This window comes from Macaca nemestrina, chromosome 14, assembly GCF_043159975.1.
Source record: "Macaca nemestrina isolate mMacNem1 chromosome 14, mMacNem.hap1, whole genome shotgun sequence".
In the NCBI taxonomy this organism is placed as follows: Eukaryota; Metazoa; Chordata; class Mammalia; order Primates; family Cercopithecidae; genus Macaca; species Macaca nemestrina.
In genome coordinates, this window is record NC_092138.1 from 5,417,720 (window position 1) to 5,429,834 (window position 12,115).

General features: G+C 51.1%; 1 protein-coding gene across 4 annotated transcripts in view; it reads right to left on the reverse strand.

Moving 5' to 3' along the window:
• LOC105498861 (FYVE, RhoGEF and PH domain containing 3) overlaps positions 1-12,115 on the reverse strand; it is an 88,796-nt gene that overhangs the window by 51,595 nt on the left and 25,086 nt on the right. For all 4 annotated transcript variants that reach the window (XM_071077550.1, XM_011771223.3, XM_011771224.3 and 1 more), the window contains exons 2-3: positions 7,334-7,497; positions 6,042-6,543 (exon numbers count right to left, since the gene is read on the reverse strand). In XM_071077550.1, the coding sequence (XP_070933651.1) occupies positions 6,042-6,494 (453 nt within the window). In that variant the 5' untranslated portion in view covers positions 6,495-6,543; positions 7,334-7,497. The remainder of the gene's footprint in view (positions 1-6,041; positions 6,544-7,333; positions 7,498-12,115) is intronic.

Below are 12,115 nucleotides of genomic sequence, written 5' to 3' on the forward strand. Positions count from 1 at the left end.
TTCTACTGTCTAAATGTATAGATTTTTTTCTAAATGTTGTGATTTTTAAATAGACTGCCTCAAAATAAAAGAGAGAGAAGACTAAACTAAAATGAAAGAGGGGACATTACAAGAGATGCCACAGAAATAAAAAGACTGTAAGAGAATACTGTGAACAGTAATGGGTAAATTCCTAGAAACACACAACCTAGGAAGACTGAATCATGAAGAAATAGAAAATCTGAAAGAGCAATCATGAGTATGCAGATTGGATTAGTAATAAAGAACCTCCAAACAAACGTCCAGGACCAGATGGCTTCACTGATGGATTCTATAAACATTTCAAAAGAAATAAAACCAATCCTCCTGAAATTCTTCCAAAAAAATTGAAGAGGAAGGCATACTTCCAAGCTCATTCAGTAAGGCCAGCATTATCCTGATACCAAAGCCATACAAAGACAATACAGGAAAATAAAACTACGGGCCAATATCCCTGATGAATATTGATGCAAAAGTCCTCAACAAAATACTAAGAAATGAAATTCAACAGTACATTGAAAGGATTAATTACCATGACCAAGTTTATTCCTGGAACGCAACTCTGGTTCAACATAACAAAAATCAATGAATGTAATACACCACATTAAGAGAATGAAGGACAAAAGCCACATGGTCATCTCAACTGATGCAGAAAAAGCATTTGAAAGGATTCAACATGCTCTCATGATAAAAACACTCAACAAACCAGGAACAGAATGCAACTACCTCAATATAATGAAGCCGATGTATGAGAAGCCCACAGCTAACATCATATTCAATGGTGAAAAACTAAAAGCTTTTCCTCTAAGATTAGAAATAAGACAAAGATGCCCACTCTCACCACTTCTATTCAATATAGTATGGGAAGTCCTAGCCAGAGCAATTAGGAAAGGAAAAGGAAGAAAAGTCATCCAAATTACAAAGGAAGAAGTACAATTAGTTCTGTTCACAGATGACATGATTTTATAGTAGAAAATCCTGAAGATTCCATTAAAAACTGGTAGGACTAATGGACCAATTCAGTAAGGTTACAGGATACAAAATGAACACAAAAAAATCAGCTGGTGCTGGGCATGGTGGCCTGCAGCTGTAATCCTGACATTTTGGGAAGCCAAGGCAGGAGGATCACTTGAGGCCAGGAGTTTGAGATGAGCCTGGGCAATATAATGAGATTCCATCTCAAGGAAAGGAAGGGTGAGATTCTGTCTCAAGGGAAGGGAAGGGGAGGGCAGGGGAGGGGAGAGGAGGGGAGGGGAGAGGAGGGGAGGGAAGGGGAGAGGAGGGGAGGGGAGGGGAGGGAAGGTGAGGGGAGGGGAGGGGAAGGTACGTGTAACATGCAACTCATGTTCACCTTGGGGTGGAGCCTTAACATTTAAATGTATTACAGTCAGGCTCTATATGCTAAAAGGTCTTTTCAGGACACAAATGCACGCAAGTGGGCAGCCTCTGCAAACTGGCCAGAGCTAGTCCATACATAGTCAGTGATCTTATTGAAAGAAAGTTACTGAATCAGTCTTTTGTCCAATCAAGGCTGCAGTTATGACTGCTGGAATGGGGGTGGGGTGGGGGGTGGGCGGTGGGGGGGTCAGTCAGCATCTGGTGGAGCTACAGTTGTTTTAATATTGCTTATTGCCTGTTTAGCTGCTAAAGAAAAAGAAAATACCTTGTGGCTATCAGAATATAGTTTATTCTTTTTTTTTTTTTTTTTTTTGAGACGGAGTTTCGTTCTTGTTGCCCAGGCTGGCATGAATGGCGCGATATTGGCTCACCGCAACCTCTGCCTCCTGTGTTCAAGCTATTCTCCTGCCTCAGCCTCCCAAGTAACTGAGATTACGGGCATGCACCACCATACCCGGCTAATTTTGTATTTTTAGTAGAGACGGGTTTTCTCCATGTAGGTCAGGCTGTGTCAAACTCCCAACCTCAGGTGATCCACCCGCCTCGGCCTCCCAAAGTGCTGGGATTACAGGCGTGAGCCACTGCACCCGGCCAGAATATAGTTTATTCTTTAAGTGTATGGTGTGTACACTTGCCAGGTCCTATTTACAATTTGGTATCTCATTGCCATGGAGTCTATTCTGTCAGTCTTCTGATCTCTGTTTTAAGATTAATGCTGCTCAGTTGTGTGTAAACTACAAAAGGAAGGAAGTTGAACCAGGTGTGTCTGACCTCCCATCCCATCACAGCTGGGAACTGAAGTTTTTAAGGTTTTTCTGGGGTCCCCTTGGCCATGAGGGGGTTTGTTCAGTTGGTGGGGGGCATAGGATTTTATTTTTAGTTTACAGGGTTAAATGACAATCTATCACTGAACTTCAGCCTTCCCTACAGCCTCCTGTGTTATAATTTTAGCACACCAGGCTGCTTAAGCTAAAGCATGGGGAAAGGGGAAAGGAAAGAAAAAGAAAAAGGAGTATCCCAGGGGCGCAGCCAGGGGCCCTGCTGACTGCTGGCTGCGGCCCCTCTGCAGCCTGGCCTCTGGGTGCTCCTGCCCCTTTCCCTTGGTCGCTGAGTGGCCTCCTCGCGCTTGGTCTGTCAAATGCCTTCTACAGAGAAGGCACAAGAAGTTTGCATCCTGAGGCAGCCGCTGGTCTCCAGATGGAGCCACATTCCCCTACACCCGGGGCCAGACCTCCAATAATGAACCCTGCTCAAACCTATCTGTGAAAAAATGCTTTCGTCTTGGATTTGCGTTTTTCACCTTATTCGACAATCTGGGGTTGGCTTACTCGTGTTCATTTACAGACTGGGTCCTGAGTCCTTGTGACCCACACCTCGGGGCAGAGGCCATGTGAGTCCCTTTCAGCAGCTGCAGGTTAGTGGGGAAATTGCACAAGGCAACTAGCCAGGGTGACACCCACGGGCAGGGCGATCCAGAATCCCATGGGCAGATTTCCTGCAGACCCCTGGGCAGGTGGCACAGATCTGAGTCCCTAGCAAAGAAAGAGGCCCTTTCTGCGGCTGGTGGTGGGATGAGGCTGGGGAGGCATCTGTACCAGCCTGGGGCGGCGTGTGCACCAGCCTGGGGCCTTCAAATCAGGCCTCAGTGCCCAGGCGATGGGAAGAAGAGGGGAGTTTTCTGATAGCTGCGTGGAGGTGAGGGGATGCTGCCAGGGGGTTGCCAGGTGGGATGGGGCTATGGGAATAGAGAGGAGAGCACAGTTCCTGAGGGACTGAGGGATCCAGCCTCAGAGCGGGAGGGGCGGGGGTGGGGGAACACTGCAGCAGGGCATGGAGACCTCCCAGGTTCTGGTGAGCAAAGTGGGTTGCCCAGGGGATGCCTTCACAGGGACAGGCCTAAGGGGAAACCAGGGAGAGATGAGGGCTTAGCCTGGAACATCTTGATCCCATACTCATAACTCAACCCCTCTGTGCCTCGATTTCCGTATTTGTGAAAAAAAAGCCCCCACTCTCCAGTTTCCCCATGAACAATGCTGAAAGGACAGACAAGCTAGCGGTGTCCCCAACACTCATGAGGCCTCACCCCACCATGTACCAAGGACAGGAATGCAAGATGTTAAACATTTAAGTCTAATTGAGCCTCCCTTATTTTACCTAACCTTGAAAGAAACTCCTTTTAAAAACATAAAGGCAGGCTGGGCCCAGTGGCTCAAGCCTGTAATCCAAGCACTTTGGGAGGCCAAGACGGATGGATCACGAGGTCAGGAGTTCAAGATTAACCTGGCCAAGATGGTGAAACCCTGTCTCTACTAAAAATACAAAAAATTAGCCAGGCATGGTGATGGGCGCCTGTAATCCCAGCTACTCGGGAAGCTGAGGCAGATAATTGGTTGAACCCAGGAGGCAGAGGTTGCAGTGAGCCAAGATCGTGCCACTGCACTCCAGCCTGGGCAACAGAGCAAAACTCTGTCTCAAAAACAAACAAACAAACAAACAAAAAACATGAAGGCCAGGGTGGGCTGGGTGGAGAGTCCTCCTGAAACAGTGTTACTGAGAGAGTTGGAAGGGGCCAAACCCCCCTGTTGGTTTAGGGATGCCAGCCCAGCCCTGCCTGCCCTGCTGTGTGGCTCCAGACCCAGCGCTCCTGCTGTCTCCAGGTGAGTGGCAGGTTCATGCCTGACCCAGGCAACCCCACGTTCCCCGAGAGCTGGGTGATTTCGGGAACAAGAAGTGTGCTGCTGAAGCATCCTTAACCTTTCCCCAATGCCTTTCCTGTATCACGTTCTAGGTTGCTTCTGGCTAATTCTTCACAGCACAGAGCCTGGCTCACTGGCTTGGCGTGTGTTCCCCTACATCACCCACAACATCAGACCCCTGTTCTTCCTCAGGGTGGGGTAGAGGAGACTCCGTGTCCCAAAGATCCTGTGTGGTGCCTTGCCCTGAGGACCAGCCGGAGTGTGACAGACTGCTCTCTGTCAAGGCATCCCACAAGGGAGGAGACAAACTCGTTCCCATCAGTGACAGAAGCACCGGAGCAAGCGCTGGAAACTTCCTATTGCAGACACCAGGACCTGGGCCTTCCCCGCACAAGCCTGGCCCTGTGCACACCCCAGAACCTGAGGGGCTGGGCCTGGGGTCTGCACTGTCCCCGGCACTCAGGAGACTGGACAGCCTGCTTGGGACACCCCTGGAGCTGTGGGTGGCGTGGCCAGGACTCACCAGGCCTTCTGTTGTCTGTGTTCTGATGTGCTGACATCTGGACCTTTCTGACCCTAGAGGGACTGCCCCTCCCAGGGTAGCCAATTCTAGAGAGAGTAAAGGCCCAGGCTTGCCCTGCAAACTCGCCTTTCCAATGCCCACCAACCCCCACAGAGCCCACACCCACCCCCCTTCTATGGGGCCCTCACACTCCAGGCCATATGCCCCTGCCCTCCTCACCCCAGGGTGGGTACCAGACAGCCAGGGACAGCCCCTGTGCCCCAGAACCCAGTGAAATCATTCACACCAAGCAATCCTCAGCCCGCTTACCCTGCCTTGCCCGTTCCTTCCTGCGGAAACCATATTACCGTCTCAGGCCCACAGTTTCCCCTTGAACCCTCTGCCTCCTGACTGACCCTGGGCTTCCCTGTGGCCCCACGGTGTGGTGTGATGTGCCCCTTTCTCTTGGAAACTGAGGATGACAAACCATCTTGTCAATGGCAGTGGTCTCCTGATCCTTCCTACACCTGAGTGATAATAAAGCCTCCATTGAACACAGTCCTGGCCTCGTCTCCGTGAAGCCGGCTCCCAGTGGTCCAGGCACCGGGCTTCCCTTCACCTGCCCAGCCTGCCTCCTGATGGTACCCGTGTCAGCCACCAACGTCCCCATGCAGGCGCCAGCAAGCCTGACCCGCAAAACGCTCCCATGACCTGGTCACTTGGCAGCTTACCCATGCTGTGCCCCATACCCACAGTTTCTCTTAGCCTGAGGCCATCCGCCGCCTCTCCATCTCCCCAAGACCCCAGCACCGAGCCAAGAGCCCCATAAATGCTAATGAGAACGCAAACAAACTCCCTCAATGCAGCCCCATCGTGTTGTGGGAACTGTCTGCTCTGGTCTCCACACTGCACTGCGGGCCTCACGGGTCCTGCCCCACCGTGTCCTGAAGAGCACAGAGCACCCAGCCTGTGCCACACCCCATGGATGACCCCGGCCAGGTACCATGCGCTCTGTGCCTCAGTTTCCCATTGAGGAAAACAGTTTCCCCACTCACACTGTCTCCTCCCAGGAGTTTTATAAAGTCGGCAGTGAGCACTGCGCAAAGGGCAGCTTTGGCAGCACCACCGGCAGGACTGACCATCATACCTTCCCAGGGTCGGGAGGTGCCCACTGCGCAGTTGTGGAAACTGAGGCTCAGGACTGAGGTCACTGCTCAAGGTCAGGTAGGCTTGGCCTGACCTGCATGGATTCTTCCCACAGGATTTTCTCGGGCACACTGCATCCCAGGACCTCCCCTTGCACACGGCACGAGCCTATGTGCCACATTCCTGGAAACAAGGTGTGGGGTGACGCCCACTAAAAATCTCAAAACCCTCCCAAGGAAAGGCCTGCAGCCTGCAGCGGGGACAGAGAAGGGGAAGCCTACCTGGGCCAGGCTGGCGTCCTCGTCAGCCTTCTGGGGGGTGTTCTCAGGGTCAGGTTCCTCACCCACGTCGCTGTCGGCCTCCTCCTGGGGGGTGACCTTCGGGACCTGGCTGTCCAGGGTCATCTCTGGGTGTGCCCCCAGCACAGTGGGGCTTGGGCCAGCCTCCAAGCCCTCCTCGCAGGGGAAGTTCTCTCCAGCCACACTGGAGGATGGACTGTCAATCCCGCTGTCCCGGTTGGGGATCTTTAAGCTACCACTCTGCTCTCCCGTGGGGCCCGTGTCTAGAGAGCCGTCCCCTGCTGCAGCTGGGCTGCCAGGATCCCCACAGTGGGCCCTGGGCCCGACGGGGAGCGCTTGGAGCTTCCCCAGGGAGGAACTGCCAGGTCCAGTATCTGGCACCCCTAGGGCAGCAATGGGTCCTGGAGGGGTTGAGGACCCCCTGCCTGACTCCATCCTTAAAGCTGAGGTCACTGGGCTCAGGTGGAGGCTGGCCAGGGGTTTCCTGTAGGGGAGAAACAAGACAGAGTCAGTGCTAGCCAGGCATGGACCAGCCCCCTCAGGTGCAAACCCCAAATGCAGCCCCCAGGCAGTACCCTCTACCCCCAACCCAAAGCCTCAAGCAGGTGGGCTGGGGGCTGTGTGTGAAGTGTGAATACCCTGGTCAGCTTCAGTTGGGTCTTGTACAGACAGGCTTTTAGAGAACAGAAAGTGGAAAACATTTTCTTTTAAAATTAAGTTTCTTCTGCATAAAAAAAAAAAGTAACCCTGTGGTGTGAAGCTATCTGCTGTTCAATAAATTCAAATAGATGCTCAAGGTAGTGACCATAACCAACAGAAACACAGTGGCTTCTGTTTATAGTGCATCCGTGGTGCTTTTCAATCCTCTGATACTCCCAGGATGTGAGGCCAGTGTCCTCCTCCTCCTCCTCCTCCCCACCACTGCCAGCTGGACAGGTCAGAAAACAGCCCCCAGGGGTCCACTATCTCCCTCAGGGGAGGGCTGGGGCAGGAGGTGGGTCTCACCAGAGGATGTGGACCAAGGTCTTTGCCCCAAAACTCCTCCTCCCTCCTGTGCACTGGAGCCACCTCCCACTGGCCCACCACACCTCTCATGGACCAAATTCAAGTGTCAATTCTAAGTGCACAGAGAATTCACCGGGCGCCTCTGAGGAGAAGCAAAGGTGAGATGGGCCTAGAGGGAAACTGTCATCCCTCAAAATCATCCTCTTGAACCCAAGACGCAGCTGCTGAGGAGCCTAGGGGCTGCAAGCGGCGGTCACTTATCCCCATACCTGATGCCACCAGCCTCTCCGAGGAGGGTGCTGAGGGTTGGCAGGCACAGGCGCCTGGCTCCGCGCTGGGGTCTGGGATTGGCCGGCAGGGGCTCGCACACGGTAGATGGTTTCCTTTTCTTTTCCTTGCCCAGCAGGTTCAAAGTAGAGCCATTTAGGAGGTACTGAAAAGACATTAGAAGAGAAAGAAAACCACCTTCTCCAACTGGCATTTGGAGCAGCCAGAGGCCCGGCTCTAGGGGGGTGTGGAGGAGGGAAGCTCTATGCCACCGACCAGCAGAGTGGATCCCAGGACTGGGGCATGGCAGTCTGCACAGCCATATCCTCAGCCCCCGGGCTGGCACACAACACCTCCAAAGGGTGGGGCCTGCACCAGCAGCCATTCACTGTGGGGTGGGCAGTGTCTTGCTCGGCTGGAAACTCTGGGGTCAGGGCTGAGCTTGTCCCTGGCCATGTAGCATCCTGCGGCCCAGGGGAAGGGTCACCTTGAAGGTGCAGGCACTGTCCAGTGTGAGGCGAGCCGGTGGGCATCGCCAGGCCCCTCCCCAGCCCACACCTCACACCCTCCCCCAGGCACACACAGAGAGGCTCCCTCAAACACTCACACCGATGGGCTGGTTCACACTCACTCACACACACGCACTCACACTCACACTTAGATATTCCTCTGCCAGCAGCTTTTCATGCTCCTGCCTCACTTACAAAGCAGAATAAAGACGAGGCAGTGAAGAAACAGGCTTCACACAGTGGCAGGCACACCGTGAGCCAGCCCTGGCTGCCTTGAGCAGGCAGGTGTGCCTCTGGGCAGGGTGTGACGCAGGCCTGGGCTCTGGCAGCGTCCCAGTGGCTGTGGATGCCAACCAGCTCCAGGGTGGAGCACCTCCACCCCGCACAGGCTCCTGAGTGCTCGCTCTCTTGGGGCAAAACCACTTTTGAGTGGATGTTTCTTTAAATGACTCCAGAATCACTCAGGTGGGCATTTATGATTGGCTACTGCCGCATTCCTAACGAATTCAATGGGGGGCAATATTAAGATTTCTGAACAGAAAATACATGTTTTGCCGCATTCTTCTCATAGCACGAGAGATAAACTCAGGTTCCAGAGGTCAAACGTGGCACAGCAATAAAAATACACCGGATGGAATGTGAGCTGCGCTCAGCCTCAGTGTGTTCAAAGGTAGCTGTCTGGCAAGACAGAGCCTGGTTCAACCCCATCTCAGGGGAATTAGGGTTCTGGTCAGGATGGAGTAATAGAAACCAGATTTACTCTCACCTGGAACAACAACAACAAACATGGACAAAACCTATGAAAGAGGTTTACAAGGCTCTACACAAAGCAATAAAACACCGTGGTCCCTGAGAGACGGGAATGAATGAGGTGAGCCCTCCTATTGTCCCAGCTCACTGCCCAGAGACCATTTCTGGACCATGGATCAGGGAAGGGGAGCCCTATGGGGCCCAGTGGACTCTCTGAGTTGAAAAGACAAAACTGGGAGGCCCAGAAGACTAAGGTGGCCAGAGTCCATAGCATGGCGCCCTGAAGAGGAGAGAACTGCACACAGAGAGAGAACCTGGAGATCTCAGAGGGACCCCTCAAGGACCGTTCGGCATGTGTATAGCGGGGAGAGCACATGAGGCCAGAGTAAGAACTGCCTGCAAGGACCACAGGGAGCTTTCACAGGGCAGGAACACGCCTGTGCCCACCAGCCAGCCCGAAAAACCCCACAGTTCACGGGGCATTGCATTGAATACTCAGAGGGTCTTGCTTCAGGAACGATGGATAATTAGCCCTGCAGTGATCACTGCTCTGGTCCCACCTAGCAAATATTAACAAACCTTAACAGGAAGTCCACATGTTTACACAACTGCATCCCTGAACAAAGCTAAAAAATATAGAACTACAAAAATATGTAGTGCACGGCAAGGTAAAATTCCCATAGTCTGGCATCTAATCAAAAATCACCAGGCATAGACCGGGCACAGTGGCTCACACCTGTAATCCCAGAACTTTGGGAGGCCAAGGCAGATGGATCACTTGAGGTCGGGAGTTCGAGACCAGCCTGGCCAACATGGAGAAACCCCATCTCTACTAAAAATACAAAAATCAGCCAGGCATGGTAGTGCGTGCCTATAATCCCAGCTGCTCAGGAGGCTGAGGCAGGAGAATTGCTTGAACCCAGGAGGCGGATGTTGCGGTGAGCTGAGATTGTGCAACTGTACTCTAGCCTGGGCGACAGAGCAAGACTCTGTTTCAAAAAGAAAAAAAAAAAAAAAAGAAAAAAAAATTACCAGGCATAAAAGGGACTATACATAATGAAGAGAAAAAATTCAATATAAACACATAACTAACACAGATGTTAGAATCAGCAAAAAGGGACATTCAAAACTGCTATCATGTCTGTGTCCTACTATGTTCCAAAATCCAGTAGAGATATGGAGGATGTAAGAAGGCCCACATTAAACTTCCAGAGATGAAAACTACAAAGTGTGAGACCAAAAACACACTGGAAGGAATTAACAACCAATTCAACATTGTAGAAGAAAAACTAGTGAATTTGAAGAGACAAGAACAGAAACTACCCAAAATGAAACACACACACACAGAGAAAACTGAGCAACAGCGAAATGTGGGAAAACTTCAAGTAGTGTAATACATGTGTAATTGGAGTCTCAAAAAGGGGTGGACAGAAAAAATATTTGAGGAAATAATGACAAGTTTTCTAGATTTGATGGAAGCTATAAATCTACACATCTAAGAAGCTCAGTATAAAGTAAGCACAAAAAATCCTTGTAGTTAAAACTTTTCCCACATAGAGAACTTCAGGCGCAGAGATCTTCACTGGTGAATTCTACAAACATTTCAGGAAAATAATGATGCTAATTCTAAACCTACATCTAATGATCTTTCAGACCATTTTTTTTTTTTTTTTTTTTTTGAGATGGAGTCTCACTCTGTCACCCAGGCTAGAATTCAGTGGCACAATCTATGTTCACTGCAACCTCCGCCTCCTGGGCTGGGTTCAAGTGATTCTCCCACCTCAGCCTCCTGAGTAGCTGGGATTACAGGCACCCACCACCACGCTTGGCTAATTTTTGTATTTTTTTTTAGTAGAGATAGGTTTTCACCATGTTGGCCAGGCTGGTGTCGAACTCCTGACCTCTAGTGATCCTCCCACCTCGGCCTCCCAAAGTGCTGGGATTACAGGCATGAGCCACCACGTCCAGCCAGATCTTTCAGACCAGTTTTAAAAAGAGAGTAGAACGCAGATGAATCTAGAAATAATTATGCTGAACAAAAGGAGCCAAAGAAGAGACTCACAGTGTTTTCTCATTACTACGGAATTCTAGGAAGTGCAAAGTAGCCTATGGTGCTAGGAAGCAGATCATTGGGTGCCTGGAAGGAAGGGGAGGGGCTATGGGATTGGCGTGGGGGAGGGGGGTGAATGGGGAGGGGACTGGAGGTGACTGGGGGGTGAGGGGGCTGGTGGGGTGGAGGGTGCTTACAAAAGAGCACAAGAGCTTTGAGGGATGTTGCACACATACTCATTACCTTGATTGTGGTGATAATTTCACAAGCATACCCCATGTCAAAGTTTATCCAACTGTACACTTTAAACATATGCATCAATGGTATGCCAAGTATACCTCACAGGGCTGATCAAGAAAATGTCACCCTAGCCAGGTATGGTCCGGGGCTCCTGTAATCCCAGCTACTAGAAAAGGCTGAGGCAGGAGAATCACTTGAACCCGGGAGGTGGAGGTTGCAATGAACAGAGAATCTCGCCACTGCACTCCAGCCTGGGGGACAGAGCCAGACTCTGTCTCAAAAAAAAGAAAAAAAAGGAAAAGAAAAATCCCACCCTTATCGCCTTTGAACTGTACAAACTTGGTGAATTTCAGACATTCCTGAGCATCACTTTCCTTACCACAGAAGGGAGGATGGATCTTGAGGAGAGGTGAGGAGGTGTGTGGTTGCAGCCTGGGAGGCTCAAGCAGCCCGGCCCCCGGACATCCTGTCCAGAGGAGAGAGGTGCACTGTGCTTATCGGAGGCCCTTAAATCACTCCCGTCTTGGAAGGGCTTTTGTCCAAGAGCAGAAGAACCAAAACAAATGAAGGACACTCACCTCCAGCTTTGCGTTTGCAACTCTGCATTGCCAACACCTGTGTTATGGATCCTGTCGGTCCCCCCAATTCACACACTGAAGTCCTAGCCCCCAGTAACTCAAAATGAAGACATGTTTGGAGACAGGGTCTTTACAAAGGAAATCAAATTAAAAGTGACGCTTTTAGGGTGCCCTTGGTGGGGGCAACCTGGGTTGAGGAGCCCCTAATTGTCACTTCACTTCCTTCTATTCTGTTGCAGGGACTTTTTTTTTTTTTTTTTGAGACAGAGTCTTGTTCTGTCGCTCAGGCTGGAGTGCAGTGGTGCGATCTCGGCTCACTGCAAGCTCCGCCTCCCGGGTTCATGCCAGTCTCCTGCCTCAACCTCCCGAGTAGCTGGGACTACAGGCACCTGCCACCATGCCTGGCTAATTTTTTTTTTTTTTTTTTTTTTTGTATTTTTAGTAGAGACAGGGTTTCACTGTGTTAGCCAGGATAGTCTCGATCTCCTGACCTCGTGATCCACCCGTCTCGGCCTCCCAAAGTGCTGGGATTACAGGCATGAACCACTGTACCCGGCCCAGTTGCAGGGACTTTTTACAGAGTATGTGTTGTTTTAAAATAAAAGAGGTAATGAGAACAGACAAACAAAGCTGGATAGAGGGGCAGGAGAGGGAGGA